The following is a 21724-nucleotide window of genomic DNA, read 5'->3' on the forward strand; positions in this document are numbered from 1 at the left end:
AAAATCGCTTTTCAGCCGAAGTGTACAAGTGTGACTTGTAAGCGATAGGCACTGTGTCTCCTTCATTAAACATCAAGTACGTGAAACCCAAGGCACCAGGCACAATTCTTATTACCAGGTTAGTGTGGTTATCATGAGTCAATAAGTACTTAGATTCAAGAAGATCAGACTGCAAAAATTGCAGAATAGCTGAATGTTCAGGCAGCCAGCATGACTTGGTAAAAGTTGGTTGTATCAAAGCATAAAGAGGTTTGATACGCTGGGCATAATCGGGAATATAAGTACGCCCGAAATTCAAAAATCCCAGCAAGGATTGTAGTTTTTTCAGAGCTGTAGTAGACCATAAACATGCACATTTTTCCAGGAAGTGAAGACCTCTACCTTCATTGTTGAGCCCAGGAACAACACTGTGAACTCCGCAATGCCTGACTTTGCAAAGGTAAATTTATAACCGAAGTCCGCAAACATAACTATGATGCGGTCAATGCGACACAAATGCGGCCATAATTCGTCATACATTAGATAAATATCATCAATATAAGAGTACGCATCAGGATCAATGCCATCTAAGAAAGAGACGACACGTGCGGCGAAGACACCTGGGCTGTTTTTATAGCCAATGGCCAGTCTTTTAAATTGTTTTTGTTTGCCGCAACAAGAGAACGCTGTCCATTGACTACTAACGGAGGACAGGTTATGACTAAAAAAGCCATTTGAAATGTCTCGTGTGATCTTGAATCTTTTTCGCATCAGACTGTTAAAGAGAGCTGAACTGTGGGTGTTCTGAGCCAAACGATACCGTGAGAGGCCAGGACATCAGAGACCAACAGGTACATATTTTAGATCATTTAGTGCAATACCAGAAAGAATAGAGGCTTCAAGCTAGATAATTAAAACTTTATTATTTTTCTGCATTTTACACAGAAAAGTGACAAAGCCCTGATGACTGTTTGGGAACTGGTTTCCTCGGACTAGAAACGTGTCGGCACATCTGATTCAGAAAAGGGGGTGGTGATGAACAGAGTGTCTGAATTAAGCAGACCACTCTTACCCAGTCCAAAGATCAGGGCTTGATCCATCACCGTTTTTTAGCTCACTGCACCATCCCAGCTCAGAACTTGGCTATATGCAAATTAGTCTGACCCTGGCCCAGTGCATCATGGGAACAGGGCAGACCAAACTACCAAGCCAATTCTTATACTGGGAAGGAAACAAGATACCGGGGACCGGTTTCTGGCATTTCAGCCGTCTTCGGCCCGGCTTGCTTGAATCCTGATGGTGCAATGAGCTAGGGACTCACATCTGAGTATACCCTTCCACGCTTATGGTGGACAAAAATGATTCAGAAAAGGGGGTGGTGATGAACAGAGTGTCTGAATTAAGCAGACCACTCTTACCCAGTCCAAAGATCAGGGCTTGATCCATCACCGTTTTTTAGCTCACTGCACCATCCCAGCTCAGAACTTGGCTATATGCAAATTAGTCTGGCCCAGTGCATCATGGGAACAGGGCAGACCAAACTACCAAGCCAATTCTTATACTGGGAAGGAAACAAGCTACCGGTGACCGGTTTCTGGCATTTCAGCCGTCTTCGGCCCGGCTTGCTTGAATCCTGATGGTGCAATGAGCTAGGGACTCACATCTGAGTATACCCTTCCACGCTTATGGTGGACAAAAATGATTCAGAAAAGGGGGTGGTGATGAACAAGCCGGGCCGAAGACGGCTGAAATGCCAGAAACCGGTCCCCGGTAGCTTGTCTCCTTTCTGGTGAAGAATTGGCTTGGTAGTTTAGTCTGCCCTGTTCCCATGATGCACTGGGCCAGGGACAGACTGATTTGCATATAGCCAGGTTCTGAGCTGGGATGGTGCAGTGAGATAAATAACGGTGATGGATCAAGCCCTGATCTTTGGACTGGGTAAGAGTGGTCTGCTTAATTCAGACACTCTGTTCATCACCACCCCCTTTTCTGAATCGTTTTTGGCCACTATAGGTGTGGCAGGGTATACTCAGACATGAGTCCCTTTCTCACTGCACCATCAGGATTCAAGCAAGCCGGGCCGAAGATGGCTGAAATGCCAGAAACCGGTCCCTGGTAGCTTGTCTCCTTTCTGGTGAAGAATTGGCTTGGTAGTTTAGTCTGCCCTGTTCCCATGATGCACTGGGCCAGGGACAGACTGATTTGCATATAGCCAGGTTCTGAGCTGGGATGGTGCAGTGAGATAAATAACGGTGATGGATCAAGCCCTGATCTCGGGACTGGGTAAGAGTGGTCTGCTTAATTCAGACACTCTGTTCATCACCACCCTCTTTTCTGAATCGTTTTTGGCCACTATAGGTGTGGCAGGGTATACTCAGACATGAGTCCCTTTCTCACTGCACCATCAGGATTCAAGCAAGCCGGGCCGAAGACGGCTGAAATGCCAGAACCCGGTCCCCGGTAGCTTGTCTCCTTTCTGGTGAAGAATTGGCTTGGTAGTTTAGTCTGCCCTGTTCCCATGATGCACTGGGCCAGGGACAGACTGATTTGCATATAGCCAGGTTCTGAGCTGGGATGGTGCAGTGAGATAAATAACGGTGATGGATCAAGCCCTGATCTTTGGACTGGGTAAGAGTGGTCTGCTTAATTCAGACACTCTGTTCATCACCCCCCCCTTTTCTGAATCGTTTTTGGCCACTGTAGGTGTGGCAGGGTATACTCAGACATGAGTCCCTTTCTCACTGCACCATCAGGATTCAAGCAAGCCGGGCTGAAGACGGCTGAAATGCCAGAAACCGGTCCCCGGTAGCTTGTCTCCTTTCTGGTGAAGAATTGGCTTGGTAGTTTAGTCTGCCCTGTTCCCATGATGCACTGGGCCAGGGACAGACTGATTTGCATATAGCCAGGTTCTGAGCTGGGATGGTGCAGTGAGCTAAATAACGGTGATGGATCAAGCCCTGATCTTTGGACTGGGTAAGAGTGGTCTGCTTAATTCAGACACTCTGTTCATCACCACCCCCTTTTCTGAATCGTTTTTGGCCACTATAGGTGTGGCAGGGTATACTCAGACATGAGTCCCTTACTCACTGCACCATCAGGATTCAAGCAAGCCGGGCCCAAGACGGCTGAAATGCCAGAAACCGGTCCCCGGTAGCTTGTCTCCTTTCTGGTGAAGAATTGGCTTGGTAGTTTAGTCTGCCCTGTTCCCATGATGCACTGGGCCAGTGACAGACTGATTTGCATATAGCCAGGTTCTGAGCTGGGATGGTGCAGTGAGATAAATAATGGTGATGGATCAAGCCCTGATCTTTGGACTGGGTAAGAGTGGTCTGCTTAATTCAGACACTCTGTTCATCACCACCCCCTTTTCTGAATCGTTTTTGGACACTATAGGTGTGGCAGGGTATACTCAGACATGAGTCCCTTTCTCACTGCACCATCAGGATTCAAGCAAGCCGGGCCGAAGACGGCTGAAATGCCAGAAACCGGTCCACGGTAGCTTGTCTCCTTTCTGGTGAAGAATTGGCTTGGTAGTTTAGTCTGCCCTGTTCCCATGATGCACTGGGCCAGGGACAGACTGATTTGCATATAGCCAGGTTCTGAGCTGGGATGGTGCAGTGAGATAAATAACGGTGATGGATCAAGCCCTGATCTTTGGACTGGGTAAGAGTGGTCTGCTTAATTCAGACACTCTGTTCATCACCACCCCCTTTTCTGAATCGTTTTTGGCCACTATAGGTGTGGCAGGGTATACTCAGACATGAGTCTCTTTCTCACTGCACCATCAGGATTCAAGCAAGCGGGGCTGAAGACAGCTGAAATGCCAGAAACCAGTCCCCGGTAGCTTGTCTCCTTTCTGGTGAAGAATTGGCTTGGTAGTTTAGTCTGCCCTGTTCCCATGATGCACTGGGCCAGGGACATACTGATTTGCATATAGCCAGGTTCTGAGCTGGGATGGTGCAGTGAGATAAATAACGGTGATGGATCATGCCCTGATCTTTGGACTGGGTAAGAGTGGTCTGCTTAATTCAGACACTCTGTTCATCACCACCCCCTTTTCTGAATCGTTTTTGGCCACTATAGGTGTGGCAGGGTATACTCAGACATGAGTCCCTTTCTCACTGCACCATCAGGATTCAAGCAAGCCGGGCCGAAGACGGCTGAAATGCCAGAAACCGGTCCCCGGTAGCTTGTCTCCTTTCTGGTGAAGAATTGGCTTGGTAGTTTAGTCTGCCCTGTTCCCATGATGCACTGGGCCAGGGACAGACTGATTTGCATATAGCCAGGTTCTGAGCTGGGATGGTGCAGTGAGATAAATAACGGTGATGGATCAAGCCCTGATCTTTGGACTAGGTAAGAGTGGTCTGCTTAATTCAGACACTCTGTTCATCACCACCCCCTTTTCTGAATCGTTTTTGGCCACTATAGGTGTGGCAGGGTATACTCAGACATGAGTCCCTTTCTCACTGCACCATCAGGATTCAAGCAAGCCGGGCCCAAGACGGCTGAAATGCCAGAAACCGGTCCCCGGTAGCTTGTCTCCTTTCTGGTGAAGAATTGGCTTGGTAGTTTAGTCTGCCCTGTTCCCATGATGCACTGGGCCAGGGACAGACTGATTTGCATATAGCCAGGTTCTGAGCTGGGATGGTGCAGTGAGATAAATAGCGGTGATGGATCAAGCCCTGATCTTTGGACTGGGTAAGAGTGGTCTGCTTAATTCAGACACTCTGTTCATCACCACCCCCTTTTCTGAATCGCACATCTGAGGGAGCAATCAATATCACTAAGCGTTTGAACTAGCTCTGGCTGGCTGTAAAAGTCATCCTTATTTTAGAACGTGCTCCTTCCTTTTGACTTTGTGTCTTCATTCTTTATGAATTGGCTGCCAGGAGTGCTAAATTCGAAATCATGGCACTGACCAACGGAAAACATCCCAGCAACTCAAGACCCGTACAACATACAGATGCTTTCGTGGAACATCGCTTGGGGAAAAAAATGGTTGGAGAATGGAGCTCACTCAAAAAAATGGGAAGCTTACGACATAATAGCTCTGCAAGAAACGTGGGCACTAGAAGCTCTCCCCTTGGCAAATTGCATCCACTATACTGTCCCAGCCACCAAAACTAAAACCTTTGGTGGCCCTAAAGTGGGCCTGGCAGTCTACATTTCGGCAGAGTTAAAAATCGAGAGCGAACAAATGGTAACAGAAGGACCAAACATTCAAATGATCAAATTGACATTGGGGCCTGCTAGTAGAACAAAAACCGTCCTCTTGATGAATACACACGCACACCCTACGGCCAGAAAAAAACTGGCAAACAACAAAGACAAATAACCAATCACTATCATAACAAATATCCGAAGTACCTTCCCCATGTGGGACTTGATACTCACTGGGGACTTTAATTCAAACTTAATTCATACTCCGGATGAGGACAAATTTCTAGCATCTGACAATATAATTTGGTCTGATCCACACCAATACCAGCCAACGAGACCAAATGTCGACCACGCAGGCCAAGGGTTCGTAAATGCCCTAGAGTATCTCGGGCTAAGAGTGATGAATGGTCCGACTCCTGACGATTTCCCCCCCAAGTTTACATTCCATGGGGGAAAAACAAGATCAAGACTGGACTATAGAGCAATCTCAATATCACTGGTACCATACAACCAAGAGCGACCACTCATATCAGCTGATCCATTTTAGGCTACAAACCAGTAAACATCTGTTAAATGCAACAGTAGTAGGCAACATACACACAGTTGACTTAAAACTTCTAAAATGGTCACACGATTCAATTGAAAACCTTCAGTCAAAAAAAAAAGAAAAGTTATCTACAAGTGAAGCCGATTTTGGCCGCCATTAGTGTGGCAGGGTATGCTCAGACGTGAGTCGCTTCCTCACTTTGCCACTGGATTCAAGCAAGCCAGGCTGAAGACGGCTGGAATGCCAGAAACCGGTCCTCAGAAGCTTGTTTCCATTCGAGGGAAGACATGGCTTGGCAGTTCGGGCTGGACTGTTCCCATGAGGCACACAGTCAGACTGATTTGCATATAGCCATGTCTGAACTGGGGTGGCAGAGTGGGCTACAGAACGGTGATGGATTAAACCCAGATCTTTTGACTGGGTGTGAGTGTTTGATTGATTCAGATGCTCTGTCCATCACCACCCCCTTTTGTACCGATTTTGGCCGCCATTAGTGTGGCAGGGTATGCTCAGACGTGAGTCCCTTGCTCACTTTGCCACTGGATTCAAGCACGCCGGAATGAAGACGGCTGGAATGCCAGAAACCGGTCCTCGGAAGCTTGTTTCCGGTCCAAGGAAGACATGGCTTGGCAGTTCGGGCTGGACTGTTCTCATGAGGCACAGGGTCAGACTGATTTGCATATAGCCATGTCAGAACTGGGGTGGCAGAGTGGGCTAAAGAACGGTGATGGATTAAACCCAGATCTTTTGACTGGGTGTGAGTGTTTGATTGATTCAGATGCTCCGTCCATCACCAGCTCCTTTTGTACCGATTTTGGCCGCCATTAGTGTGGCAGGGTATGCTTAGACGTGAGTCCCTTGCTCACTTTGCCACTGGATTCAAGCAAGCCGGGTTGAAAACGGATGGAATGCCAGAAACCGGTCCTCGGAAGCTTGATTCCGGTCCCGGGAAGACATGGCTTGGCAGTTCGGGCTGGACTGTTCCCATGAGACACAGGGTCAGACTGATTTGCATATAGCCATGTCTAAACTGGAGTGGCAGAGTGGGCTAAAGAACGGTGATGGATTAAACTCAGATCTTTTGACTGGGTGTGAGTGTTTGATTGATTCAGATGCTCCGTCCATCACCACCCCCTTTTGTACAGAAAAAAATACAAGCGTGGGAAAACTTCACAGCGGATCTCACAACATTAATGTCGCCTGGACAAAAAAAGATAAACAATCTCAGCCAAACAAACGCCCGGGGAAAAACATCAACAGCACGGCTGCGAACTTTGAAACGTAACCATAAAAAGTCAATAAGGATGTTAAAAAGAACAACCCCTGATACAGCTGCATGGGATAGGGCAAGGCAGCTCAGGAAAAGCTATAAAAAAGATCTCTGGGACGATAAAAGAAAGAGCAATGACAAATTCTGGGCAAAACTCCTCTGTAGCTCAAAGAAAACCAACTCAAAACAGTTTTGGATAATTATAAACAATTTGAACCGACCAGCAAAAGCTTTATCCCCAACTATACAAGAATCAGATGGGCGGAATTTTTAACCATGAGGTTTTCAGAAACATTCTATCAAGAAAGAAGTAAAAGAAACTCCTACGATTCAGTAGAGGGAAATGGCAAACTCAATGGGGCCATAGAAATTACGAGCCCAGAAGACGCATTTACTCCACAAAAAAAAGACCAGATAAATGTCGAAATAAACCCAATAGAGGGAAACGCCTCTCTGACACCACCTACAAACTACATGTCCCCCTCAAGTGAAGGAGTCACACGCATAATCAAGAAAGGCAGAAACGACGGTGGTCCAGGCCCCAACGGCATCCGGCAAGCAATTTTTAAACACAACATCTCGTTTTGGGGTAATTACCTCTCTAATCTATACCAAGAAATAGAGAAAATAAATACAATACCAGAAAATTGGAAAGGTTCGATCTTGACTCCAATATTTAAAGGAGGTGACAGAGCAAATCCAGCTCATTATAGGTTGATAGCCCTGCTGGACATAGAGGCGAAATACTATGCCACCCGGGTGCTAGAAGATCTCAAGGCATGGTCTGACAACCTTAACCTTATCACGGCTAACCAAACGGGTTTCAGGCAAGGCTTAGGGACGACGACGAATATCTTAGGTCTATCACTAATTGCGAACAAGTGAAAGCAGAGGAAATTACATCTCTACCTCTGCTTTGTAGACCTAAAAGCAGCCTTTGATAGTGTCGATCGTCACCTACTGTGGAAAAAGCTGCAAGCCTGGGACATACCTGACAGGGTATTAAAAGGCATATTGCTATTTTATTCAAATATCTGGCTAAGGATCAAGATAGGTGATGGGCCCAGGCTATCGAGGAAGCTGCTGACCACCAGAGGCTTAAAACAAGGGTGCGTCCTGGCCCCACACCTTTTCAATCTGTTTCTATCAGACCTCTCTCAAAGGCTGTCCCATCCACCAAAGCTTGGTGAATTGAGGCTTTCGCATCTTTCACATGCGGACGACGTGGTGTTAATGAGCCAAACAAAGATCGGTCTACAAAGATGCCTTAACGAAATGTCATCTTATATTTCAGAAAATAATCTTGAAATAAACACATCCAAAACTAAAACTATGGTGATTGGTAGCAAAAAGCAAAGAAAACAGACAATTTGGCTTATTTTGCTCAATTGTTTGCAGGGGCGCACCAAACAGAAGTCGAAGGAGAGTATTATTCGTGTATATAGAAAAGTTCTTTATTTTTATCCGTTCATAAAATACAAATCACCAGGCATTTTACAAAAAAGATCAGCCAACGCATTTCACTCCCTACCAGGGAGTTTCTTCAGGGCACAACAGTATTTCTCCGGAAACGCAGGGTTTGGATCCTTCTTGTCCCCAGTTAGTTTCCTTTATTCCTGCCCATCCAGTGGTTCTTATGATGGTCTGTTGTGAGGGGCGATATAATCTTCCCCATAAAGATTTTCACGTTTCCGGTATTGACATTTTTTTCGAAGATATTCCAAGAAGTTCAGTCACTTCCTTTTCCTGACCGTGTTCAGGTGTAGAGTCGTCGTGAACCTGTACAAGTTGACGTGGTTGTGTCACCGTTGCGGCATGGATGGTCCCAAGACAATTTGGCTTAATGGAACCCAGCTAGAGGAGGTAAAAAAATACGAATACCTAGGCCTCTACATTGACAACTCTAAAAATGTCACCGAGCAAACAAAGTATATGTCTCAGAGAACAAGTGCCTTAACTTTTGCCTTCAGTTTACTGGCTAAAAAGCTGAAGGGTCCCTCCTATAAACCCTTGCTTGCTGTAATGAAGGCAAAAATCCTGCCAACTCTATCATATGCCAGCGCTGCCTTCCATGGCGAGGACGGAGAGCTCATAAACAAACTAATAGCTTCCATCTACAAAAAAGTATTCCACATACAAAGGTCGGCCTCTCCAGCGCAGGTCCACCTTGAATTTGGTGTAATAAATGAAGAAATAGGAAGAATGTATGCGACTGTGAAAACCTGGTATCGCCTGAAACTAAATGCAGCCACATCAAAAATCAACGAAGCTCTTTGGTGTGAATTAAATGAGGATAAAACTTCTCTTTTTAATCAATACCTCACCAAATCCCTCTCCACTACATGCACAATGGAATTATGGAACAAAAATTTGCCGTACCAATCTTTCAAGCAAGTTGTAAATAAGGCGTCAAAAAGCCATTCGTCTCTATTGGATAAAAACATTTTTAGATCAAGGTCGCATGCCTGGATGGTGTTAAACCACTATAAGTCCCTTGCACCGGTGGCATACCTGAGCAAAACATTTTCAATTAATGCAAAAATGCAACTTATGACACTACGTTTTGGAATCTTACCATCCTTGGCTGACCAGCCCGCGTGGTTGCATACAGGCCCCAAAACATGCCGGCTGTGCAACTTCTACAAAGAAGATCTTATCCGGGCGGATAGGGACGCTCACCAAGAAGGTATCGTGTAACGCATGTTTCAAATTAATCCATTTTAATTTCATGCACCGCACTTACGTAACCCCAGTTGCTCTGCGCCGCATTGCGGCGGATAAATCGGATGCCTGTCCTCGGTGTGGTTCAGTAGGAGCCGGATTTCTCCATTTAGCTTGGGAGTGCCCACTAGTCGGGGACTTCTGGAGGGTTGTGGTAGCCTACATCCGGAGAGTCACGGGACTGCGTCTTGACCTGTCCCCGATCCATTGCTTGTTAGCCCTGGTCCCCAAACCTAAGAAGAGGAATCTGTCGTATAAAATGCTGCAGCTGCTCTTAGTGCTGGCTAGAAGGCGGGTGGCTATAACCTGGATGGGACAAAGGGCGCCAGATATGACATTATGGCTTCGGGATGTGGGGGAATGGACATTGGCTGAAGAAACGCACATGCAACTTACGCGTAGGGATGAGCGGCTACAGGAGGACTTGCTTGCATGGCGTATGATGTGTGCGGTGGGGTCGACTGCCAGCGACTCTGATGCTACTAGTACTGCATTGTTCTCGTCCGAGGAATCGGAACCTGAGGAAGGGGTGGCCGGGGATGGGGAGGGTGAGTAGGGGCTGGGGTACTACCCTGATGACTGCGCACATGTTCCTTATGTCAGTTTTTCTGTACTTGCACTGTATCCCGTGGATCTGATTCTTGCATCTCCTGTTCTATCTGCAACTGTTGAAGCCGTGCTCAGGGTGTGAACTAGGTACACATGTATTTTCTATACCTTGATGCCAATTTTTTGGGGGGAAAGTATTGTTTATTCTGCTGCAACAATAAAGTTTTTTTCGTTTCTTCACCCTTAAAAAAAAAGAAGATCTTATCCACCTATCTGCACATGCAAGAAACTACAGGAGGAGCGAGCGCTCCTTTTAAAAGCACGCTTCAATCAGAGGGGCATTAGATCTTGCAGAGCTGCAATAACGGCGTGCCTAAACCCCTCTGATCCCCCATTGAATGGCAGACTGATTAAATTTCTCAAAGTGTTTAGAAAGCTGTGCTAAAAGTGGTCGGAAGCATGACCATGTGAGGGCTAACTCACGGAACAGACTTTTTTCTTATTCTACTAACAATGGTCTTTTTAGAGACCCTATGTAGAGATGAAGTGACTGTATATTTAAATTCTTGTCTTATTAACCTTTGTACAATACTGTTTTTTATCCGTTTTTTGGTTCTTGTTTTAAAATTGTTATGGTTTTAATTAACTAAACAATAAGCATTACATTATTTGACATTATTTATTTGATTTATGAATTCAGATTAACTTTATTGAAAATTTCAATTGTTTGTGTTTGTATAGTGAATTTTTTGTGGAATGATAATTGTGTAAATAAATTGTAAATATTTTGTTTGTAAATAGTTAGATGTTGGAATTTAAATGTATTGAATGTACAGTTTTCTCCTTTTTTGCAAAACTTTCAAAAGAAGAATGATTTTTTTTGTTGAAATAGACAGGTATAAATAAAAATACCGGGTCAAACTCAATACGTTTGTGTTTCTCCTATGATCTGAAATACTTTTTTGGAAATTAATTGGGTGTAGACATATTCTTGTGTTTTCTAGTTTATTACGATCCAATCTACCCCATACCCTACATGGACCTAACTCCTTTGTTTCACAAAGATAATCCAAAACCAGGCAGTACGACCCATCAGGTTTGGTAACAGTGAAATGAGGATTATTCATGGGTGACACACATGTCTCAATCACACCTTGATATTCTAATCGTTCAAGGATTTCCGCAACGGAGCTTTAGCCACTCGCCGCATGGGAAGTCGGGGTGGTGGCTATGGCATAAACCGCAATGGAATCTCGTGTCTGGGAGAAAGTTTAGCCCACCCGACTTGAGTATGGTACAACGCAGGTGCAAGCACCAGAGCACACTCATCTGCAAAGTTCTGCGAACTGCTCCTTGGGCACGGTGTGCGGAAAGGTGGGGAGGGTGACCTCCTCCCCTCTTGGAGCAGCCAAAATGAAAAGCGGGGGCCAGTCTGACTCAGCTAACAGAATGTCATATGTAGAGGTCAGATGTTTCCAAAAAAATCCCTTTTATTACACGTTGGATATCACCTTCTATTAAAAGAACTATATCATATAGTCTGTCAGGGGGAGCCACCCTACTGTCAGCAGTTTCCATTGTGATAAAAGTATCAGTTGCTGTCGCCTTCAGATATGGACGCAGTGCTTGCGCACTATTGTAACCTCCGTTGCGCTGTCGAGCAGCGTTAATGCCCATGTCAGGATCCGAAGCTGTGTTCTCACTATCCGTGGCATACCATAAGGTTAACGCAGCAACTTTCTTTTTCTGAAAATGAGGGTGTTAACGTGGCAAGTCTTCCTGCTTGACTTTACCATCAGACGGGCGGGGCTGCTTACGTCCTTAAGGGACACCCCGACCCCTGATCTGTTCTCCTCCACCAGCTTGCACGCGATGTTTCCTGTGAAGAACTAGGAGAACGTTGCTCAGGAACCTGAAATCTATCAGGAGACCTAATTCTTGCGTGGTCGCACAAAGTGCGCTCAGTAGACGCTGGTATCGGCGACGCCGGACGCAACCCCTGTTTCTACTGCTGCTTCCCCTGATTTTTATTCTTCCAATTCTGTTTTGGAAAATTTGGATGGTTATCTTTAGTAGACTTTGCTATCTGAGTCTGCGGTTGAGTTGCCGTTTTAGCAAAAGGCTTAACACCCAAACTATTGCGGCCAATGGTCTTATAAGCCTCCGCAATAATTTATGGTAACACTCGGGGTTTGTCGGCATCTTGGACAAGGCGCAAAGCATTCCACACCTGAAAGTTAACCGCATCTCCCTTTATATTACAAAAGATGAGATCAGCAACTACGTCAAACACTTCAACGAGCCTCATTCTCAACTCGACAGCCACCTCCGCACTGTGCTCATCCGGAACATGCTTGATCACAGAGGGCAAGACATTCATAGACGGCGTGCAGAAACACTTCCCATATTCTGCTGCAAATACTTTACCCGAAATCTCACACTCTGTTACCTCCTCTGGCAATAAGTCTTTCTGCAAACTAATTGTGAGAATCCTGTGTTTTTCCACAGGAGTGGTATTAGGAAACACTGCTTCCAGTTGGTCAAATTTCTCAGCAAGCCAATAAGGCATATCGTACTTAGTTTGAGGGTGCTTGCCCATTACCGAATTAACCAAATTAACCATGACTGGACTAATCTACATTCCGGCCAGTCCAACTTGTTCCGCTGCAAGAAACACATTGAACTAAAGCCCTATGTACCCCAACAAAAGAGGTATAAAGTTGACACAAGTCGTCAATCGGGGCATTGAGATAACGTGGATATGGTGTGAGTCTGGCCAAGTGGCCCCAGGAATTGACAAGGGACCTAACCGAACTGGAGTTACGGTGTGGGGGAGGGTGCCTTACAACCAAACACGATGCTGCCATGCCGAAATTGGAATCTCTTGTGTCCTATATGGAGTATCGTTCACAGGAATCGCAGTGTGAGTGTATGTGTGAAACGTATCCTCATCCGCATTTATTGCAAGAAACGTGACCCAAGAGAAGAAAAGCTCAAAGGGGAACGCCGAATCAGCACTCACCACAAAGATAACAGACATACCATTGTCTGCTACTCCAAACTGCATCAGATGACGCCGGAGCGCTTCCCAACTATGCTGAGCTATGTCAATATCACCCATGAGGACATAGAAAATAAAAACAATTTATATAAATTGCAGTTCAACAAAGGCTTGTAATTCAAAATGTGAACCTTTTCATAAATCTCATGCTTGAATTGACCTATAACACATTCGTATAGGTAGGTTAATCCGTCACACCTGTTAACCGGAAAAGGTGTTGAGGGTATTGTGGACAGATACGAGCACTAATCAAGACTTTGGGTGCCATGTTGCGGGAATTCTGCTCATGCACAGAACTATGCGCAGGAAACCAGGACCTCAGTGTATTGCGGTGTACCAAAAATCCACCTCAGTGCCCAGAACCCTTATCCGACTAGCAACAGTGTCTCATTCATTCTCCGTACTACAGCGAAGCTACCAATGAACAAGCGACTTTGGGACCTCTCAGGAATAGTGGGAATCAAGAACTCTCTTTTGTTTTTATTCTCATAAATGTCCACAACGTGAGCAATCAGAGACACTGTATAGTTTAAAATGTTTATTTCAACTACGTGCTCTAAGATGCAGTATCTTTATTAACATAAGTAAAAAGATGCATAAAATCAATACAATCAACATTGTTACAATTCCATAAAATACAAAGGGAGAAATCATATTATAATGATAGTGGAACCAGGTCTATAGCGCCTTGGGTACCACCCTCCCCTTGCTAGGAGCTAGGTATTATAATATTAGAAGATCTCTAGGTTAAAACCGGGAACCCCATACCTCCAAAGTCAGGTGAAGTGAATCACATCCCAGATCAGCACAGCTCTTTGTCGATTGAAAGGTTTTTCCCAAGTGCTAGACTCATGCATGCAGTGCAATATTAAAAGCACCTGAGTTTCAGAAATGAGCAGCTGTGATTGTGTTGTGTCTAGAGCGTGGGCCGATCAACCTGCATCAACAGCATACATTGTTATTTTAACCTTGAACACTTTGTGCAGACTTGAGGTCGCAGTGTGAGTTTAGAGATATGAAAAACAGACCATTCTCATGTGAAGGAAAAGCAAGCAGTTTGTCTTTATAAAAACAGAGATGTAGTGTCATGTGCAAAAGCAGCAAAATGGCGTTTTCGCAACTAACTGGCAGAATCGTATTCATCCCCACACTTTTACAGGTAGCATGAACAGGAACACTAGGATGTTTTTCTTTGCAACTCTTCATCGCCAAATAAAAACCAACAGTGTTTCTTTTCTTTTATTCCACATTGTGCTAGTCTCCCAGTGGATTTCCTGTTATATCATGTTTTTTCTATGTGTACCGAAGTGAACAATCACTGGGAACAGACACTTTTATTATTCTACAAATCTTTGGTTTTCTTCATTTCTTATAGTCGAGTCTTCATTCATCTGGTATTTGAATAACTAACATAATTATATATTTGTTCCTATAACTCCTTCATGTCACATTAACTGCACTGTTCTGCTCCTGTCTATGTCCTCAGATGAGTCGATATTAATGTTAATGTTCTTAAGTTCTTTTTGAATTCACTGCATCTCTGGGATTATTTCTTAGTGAGTTAAATGAAGGTGTGTGTTCGCTGAGGCTATGTAGGATCAGAAATTGACAAAAGCTCGTCACACTTTTAGTGCAATTGTAAGTTTTACCCCAGGTGTGTTCGCAATTGACAAAATCACTTCTGACATTCATTGCAATGCCCATTTTTACTCTCTGTGTGTAAGTTGATGTATCCATAGGTTTAATAACTGACAGAAGATATTCACACATTCACTGCACCTGAAAGGATTTTTCTCTGTGTGCATTAACTGATTAATCCTTAATGCGAAAGATTTCCTAAAGGTACTTCTACACTCACTACAGTTGTACGGTATTTACAGAGTGTGTGTAAGCTGATGTCTATATAGGCTTGATAATTGACTACATTTGTTCACACATTCATTGCACTTCAAGGCTTTTTTTCTGCGTGTGTTCGTTGATGCCTGCTTAGGAGTGATAATGGACTTCAGCTTTTCAAACATTCATGGCATTTAAAAGATTTGTTTCCCCTTTGTGAGCTCGCTGATGATTTCTCAATGCTGAAGAGTAAGTAAAACTACTGCCACATTCACTGCAATGGTAGGGTTTTTCCCCAGTGTGTATTCGCTGATGTCTCCGGAGGCTTGTTAACTGACTGAAGATCTTTACACATTCACCGCACTGGTATGGTTTTTCCCCTGTGTGTATTTGCTGATGTCTCCGGAGGCTTGTTAACTGACTGAAGCTCTTTACACATTCACTGCACTGGTATGGTTTTTCCCCTGTGTGTATTCTCTGATGTGCGTGGAGCTGTGAAATTTGACTGTAGCTCTTTACACATTCACTGCACTGGTATGGTGTTTCCCCTGTGTGTATTCTCTGATGTGTGTGGAGCTGTGAAATTTGACTGAAGCTCTTTACACATTCCTTGCAATGGTATGGTTTTTCCCCTGTGTGGGTTTGCTGATGTGTTTGGAGTTCTTGTAACCGGCAGAAGCTCTTTACACATTCCTTGCAATGGTATGGTTTTTCCCCTGTGTGTATTTTCTGATGTCTGTGGAGATTTGAAATGTGACTGAAACTCTTCACACATTCACTGCAATGGTATGGTTTTTCCCCTGTGTGTGTTCGCTGATGTGATTGAAGGTGTGATAACCGACTGAAGCTCTGCACACATTCCTTGCAATGGTATTGTTTTTCCCCTGTATGTATTCTGTGATGTCTTTGGAGGTCTGATAACTGACTGAAGCTCTTCACACATTCAGTGCAATGATATGGTTTTTCCCCTGTGTGTGTTCGCTGATGTGTTTGGAGGTTTGTTAACCGACTGAAGCTCTTCACACATTCAGTGCAATGATATGGTTTTTCCCCTGTGTGTGTTCGCTGATGTGTTTGGAGATGTGATAACCGACTGAAGCGCTTCACACATTCACTGCACTGGTATGGTTTTTCCCCTGTGTGGGTTCGCTGATGTGTTTGGAGTTCTTGTAACCTGCAGAAGCTCTTTACACATTCCTTGCAATGGTATGGTTTTTCCCCTGTGTGGGTTCGCTGATGTGTTTGGAGTTCTTGTAACCAGCAGAAGCTCTTTACACATTCCTTGCAATGGTATGGTTTTTCCCCTGTGTGTATTTTCTGATGTCTGTGGAGGTTTGAAATGTGACTGAAACTCTTCACACATTCACTGCAATGGTATGGTTTTTCCCCTGTGTGTGTTCGATGATGTCTTTGGAGGAGTGATAACCGACTGAAGCTCTTCACACATTCCTTGCAATAGTATTGTTTTTCCCCTGTGTGTATTCTCTGATGTGTGTGGAGGTTTGATAACAGACTAAAGCTCTTCACACATTCATTGCAATGGTATGGTTTTTTCCCCGTGTGTGTTCGTTGATGTCTTCGGAGGTCTGTTAACCGACTGAAGCTCTTCACACATTCAGTGCAATGGTATGGTATTTCCCCTGTGTGTGTTCGCTGATGTGTTTTGAGATGTGATAACCGACTGAAGCTCTTCACACATTCAGTGCAATGGTATGGTTTTTCCCCCGTTTGTATTCGCTGATGCTCTTTTATGGTTTCTAACTGGCTAAAGTTCTTGACATATTCAGTGCAATGGCCAGATTTTTCTCCTGACCGTGTTTCCTGAAGAGTCAGCATAGTTAATAAACCACTTGCGTTATGTTCACATTCCCTGTATGTGTGTGATATTTTGGACGCTTGATTTCCGATTTAACAAAAAAATACAAGATTCACTAAATACCTGCCACATTCATAATATCAGTAAGGCTTCCTTGAGGGTGACTGAATCTTTAGATTGGATAATGGCTTCGCCTGCTTGTGGGTAAAGCTTAATCTTCCTTCCAGTAGGTGCAAATTGGGACAATACTCTGTACTTCAGAGAGCAGAACTCCGCTTTCTTTTAGCCTTCAGTTGTTAGGCACCACTTTGTTGTGCTTTTCCCTGGTTCCTGTGGTTTGGCTTGAAAGAGTTAACAATCCACCTAGAGCACTGAATGCTGGTCTGTTGCCAGTTTAGATAGCAAAGCACTGCTCTAGCCATATCATGATGGTGAAGCGACTCATTAATGTGTACAGCTACTCCAAAGAGTGTCCGGGGCAAAGCACAGGTCAGAAAAGAAAGTAAATCTGGTTGTTTCAAACATGGACAAAAAGCCAAGTTTTCAACCTTTTTTTAAACATTATCATGTTGCTAACAGCTCAAAGCTGAAGAAGGTTTTTGCTCCAAGCTATGGATTCCAAATAGACACGAGACCTTCCTCCAACTCTCATACCGGCCTCATGATCAAAGCTGGTGTTGGACGCTTGTTTATACAGCAGGTGGTTTGTCAGTTTTGTTGCCTTAATTTTGTAGAGGTCATTTCTTTGTCTTGGGGTGTTGAGGTGCAGATCTCAGACTCGGAAACTCACTAAATTGCCTTTGACTGCTTCTTCCTGGATCTGTCCTCTGCCTCTGATTGCACTGATGTTTTTGGAGCTCCTTATTTTTGATATTTTTTGCTGGTTTGATGTGTTATCTTCATTATTCATAAGCAATCCGTGCATTTCAGGCTTATTTTCTGTTGGATGTAAAGAAATGTAATATTACTAAATGCAAATGTAATACAATGTGAATACACAATATTTAACCAGCTGGATAAGACATCTCTTCTCTACCATATTTGAAATTTAGTAAGGAACATTTTACCATACATGGATATTTCATTAAAACTGTGGTTGAACATGTCACATCTTATTTACTTCTGAAAAGGCAGTGATTTACCATTGTTCAGAGTAAATTACTAAGGAAAGGGCAGCCACAGAGCACTCATGTGCTACAGGTACAGTTTTGGGTAGATACACATGGATAAGATTTCATTTAAACAGAAAAGATTGTGGAAAAAGAGAGGAATCAGGAAGAGCTGCCATTAATTCAGTTTCAGGAAGTATCTACCAAAGGTAGCTCTTCAGGAAGTGTATAACAAAGGTAACTCTTCAGGATGTGTATAACAAAGGTAACTCTTTATGAACTGTATAACAAAGGTAACCCTTCAGGAAGTATATATGACAAAGGTAACTCCGGGCATCTTTTTTCCACAATGCTTTCCTGTTCACACTGGATCAGCTCAAATGCCAACTGCCGCCTTTACCTTGCTTGTTACTAAAGACAGGGGTCCCTGTTTACACAGGGTGGTCACTCCTTGACCACAAGGGAGATGTCTTCAGTCTTCTAGTCGGTATAGAATATTGAAGGTCCAAGAGTTTCATTTCAGTGTTTCGTTCCAGGATAATCTAAAGTCCTGGGGACACAGCTCCTATCTTTATACTAAGAAAATGGACTGGATTACCCACTAGGTCCCTCCTATGGGTGGACCTGGGAAGGGGGTGGTTACACCCCTTTCCCTTTGTCCAGTATCGTGCCAGAGCAGGGCTGGAGTGCCCCAGCAACTGGTTTGAACCGGGCTATGCATGGATCATCTTGTGTGCCCCAGGCAGTGTCTGAAAAAGCATTGTTCAATTCAACCCACCCTGCCCCAATACACTACAGCCTGTCTGGGGAGGTGCTGGTACCTCCCTCGACAGACAACCCATTGTCCAGGCATCCCTTGCTGGAGTTTCGTCCAGCAGCAGGAGTTCAGACTCGTGTCTGTGGCAGCAGCATCCATTTTGTGATGCTGAAGCTCTGTTTAACTTTAACCGGGTAAAGCAGTTACATACATGTCTTTTCCCTCTAGAAGGGTGGAATGCTACCCCCGCTGACAGAATTGGTGGGGGGGGGGTAGTATTCCAAAGTGTTTGACACCTTACACCACATGTTTTGATAAAGCCACACCAAAGTTAGCATTTAACCATGAGGATTATAATGCACTTAAGAGTATATGCACTGTGGAGAAGTGTGGCTCAACGGTTAGAGGCGGCAGACCCGGAGGCTGAGGTCGGCCCGGGACCAGGGTTCAATTCCCGACGCGGCCGGGTGCAGGACAAATGTCAGCGGGCCCGATAAATCTCGCCTCGTGCCACTCTAACCATGGGGTCCCACACTGCAACTCTGGGCAATAGCTTGCTTAATCTCCACTCTGGCCCCATCACCGCCGGGGATGCCTGGCTTCACCTTGGGGATGCCCAGTAAAGGGACCATCTCACAACGAAAGCCAGGACAGGTTCCCCAGTGGTACAGTGCTGGGACGCTTCAGGGTAACCACGTGCTTTACAAATCCAACATTCATTCATTCATTCACATGGTATGCCTATATCATAGAACAGCTATAAGGACATGGTTCTGAAAGCTGCAGAGGGGCTCAGCTCATGCTAGGGCACCCTCTCACATAAAACCAAGCACTCTGCCTTGAGGATTGTCTAGGCCTACCATGGGAGTGACTTAGAGGTGCATATGTGTCTATATATAAAGGTAAATATAGGTATACTATATCTAAGTAAGGGGTGATTATACCACCTTACTCAAGCTGAGTGATCAGCCTGTGGTGTCAGTTTGGATGGCCAGACAGGGGTGCCATAATACATGCTTCAGCCCCTGGTAGACCTTGGATGCACCTATGCCCTGGGTAACTATGGTACACTACACAGGGGCTCACAGAGGTGACCCAATACCCAATCTGGTATGTACCTAAAGTACATGGAGTCCATTTTATAGGGAGAGCAGATAGCCTGGAGCCCCGAATAGCAGGATCCCAGGCCAACTAAGTCGAAAACCAGCAAAACACAAGGCAAAAAGTTGGGGTAACCATATAGTCAGATATCCACCTTCCTACATCCAGTGTCTTCACAGTGTTGGAAATTATCAATTGTATTAACAGCACAATATTAACTCACCACTGCTGTGGCTTGCAGTCATAAGGCCATTATGAACGGACTAAGCTGTGTGCCAGAATGCCTGTGAATAGTTTAGCAAGAATGTTTGGGAGGGAGATTGGTCTCATGATGAGCAGGCCTAGGGGTTTGCCAGGGCCTGTGAATAACTGTTATTACTGTTTCTCTCTTGGTGTCAGTGGGCTTGTTTGTGTCCTCAGTTCTTTCAACAATGTTTGAAAACAAAACTAGTCAGATGATAGCTGCCAGGTGTACATGTTTTGCATGCGTAGAATCACACACCATTAACTGTAGTGCATGCATGACTCACCTTGTCAGTTTGTGAGCAAGTGAGCATTCACAGACCCCAATATGACTTTTTCTGACACTGGAAACAGAAGAAGAGTTTCACTTTAACTTCAATAAAATACTGGAGTAACTCTATTTGCAGGGTAGGAAGAAAAATGGATCACCCTCTAAACGTGGTGCCGAGTAGTTCTATTCGGTTCATAGTACCATTTATCTGGGGAAAACTGGGGAAATGGTACAATGCACTGGGATAATGGCATGTGATGACAATGTGACATGACATTCCCACTAAACCTGCTTTTACACCTTTTTTGAGCTGTCTGTGTTCAGTTTTCCAAGGCCCAGGGTTTAGTTTCAAGTCAAGAGATAGTGCAGGATTAGACTAATTATAATGTCATAGATACCAACAAATGCCTTTAACACGTATGCCTTTACCATGCAGTGCCTTAAACACGTATGCCTTTACCCAGTGCTTAATTTGTAAAATATGAAGTGCAGGTGCTCAAATTTTGTTTTGAGGCCACACCTACTTTTTCCGACTCCACCCATTTCCTCCACTGGCTCCACCCACTCTATTAGCTCCACCCACATTCTCAACTGGCACTGCTAAAAGTCAGATGTAATAACCGAGTCTTTAGGTAGGTCTGACCTGCTGACCCTGGGACTCTGGAACTTAGATACTTGGTAATGTTTTACCTTCCACACATCCTGTTTCAGGACTTCGCTAGTTTTTTCTGCATCAGGCAGCCACTGTGGCGCGAAAAGTGTTAAACAATCTGACCGTTCATATTGTGAAAACAAAAACAACTTCAAGAAAAAAAAAACATATCCCTGCAGGTATGGAGCCCAGAGTATGAAATTCCAGAAAAAAATCTATACTGCCCAGGTGCAGATTTCCGCAACACTGTAAAATCGTGCTGTAACACCAAAAACATATGGGCTGCCTTGGAGTATGGTGCACATGCAATGACCACGGAATAGCCTCTTCTCCAGACTCTCAGTCTGCCCACCTGATTTAGAGGTGGATGGACCATCAGGTGACGGCTGATGGAGTAAACCTTATGCTCTCAGCTAATACCATCGGAGGCAAGCCATTCGCCCGCCCTGTGTAAAGTGGGCGGTCGGATGGATGTTATTTACTGTCAGTCACCGCCATCTTGCCCAGCTGAACCTGTAAAATCAGTTCATTTTGAGACTGAGACAGCTCGGCCACCTATGTCACTGGCGTAACTTCTCGCTTTCACATCTTTGCCTGTCACACTAAATAGTTCTAAAAGCATTTGATATAAACGCCGACTTTACATGGAATG

General features: G+C 44.6%; 1 protein-coding gene across 2 annotated transcripts; it reads right to left on the bottom strand.

Moving 5' to 3' along the window:
* Positions 1–14054: 14054 nt before the first annotated feature.
* On the bottom strand, positions 14055–17721 carry LOC147738045 (uncharacterized). Of its 2 annotated transcripts, XM_086952104.1 has the most exons (3): positions 15895–17721; positions 15522–15816; positions 14055–15437 (listed from the first exon to the last, which is right to left on the bottom strand). In XM_086952104.1, the coding sequence occupies exons 1-3, from the start codon at positions 16957–16959 to the stop codon at positions 15301–15303; spliced, it is 1497 nt and encodes a 498-aa protein (XP_086808230.1). In that variant the 5' UTR covers positions 16960–17721; the 3' UTR covers positions 14055–15300. The 2 variants fall into 2 exon arrangements, with proteins under 2 accessions (XP_086808230.1, XP_086808229.1); XM_086952103.1 differs by having other exon boundaries at positions 14055–17721.
* Between the last annotated feature and the right edge of the window lie 4003 nt (positions 17722–21724).

This window comes from Lissotriton vulgaris, chromosome 1_1 (assembly GCF_964263255.1).
Source record: "Lissotriton vulgaris chromosome 1_1, aLisVul1.2, whole genome shotgun sequence".
NCBI lineage: Eukaryota > Metazoa > Chordata > Amphibia > Caudata > Salamandridae > Lissotriton > Lissotriton vulgaris.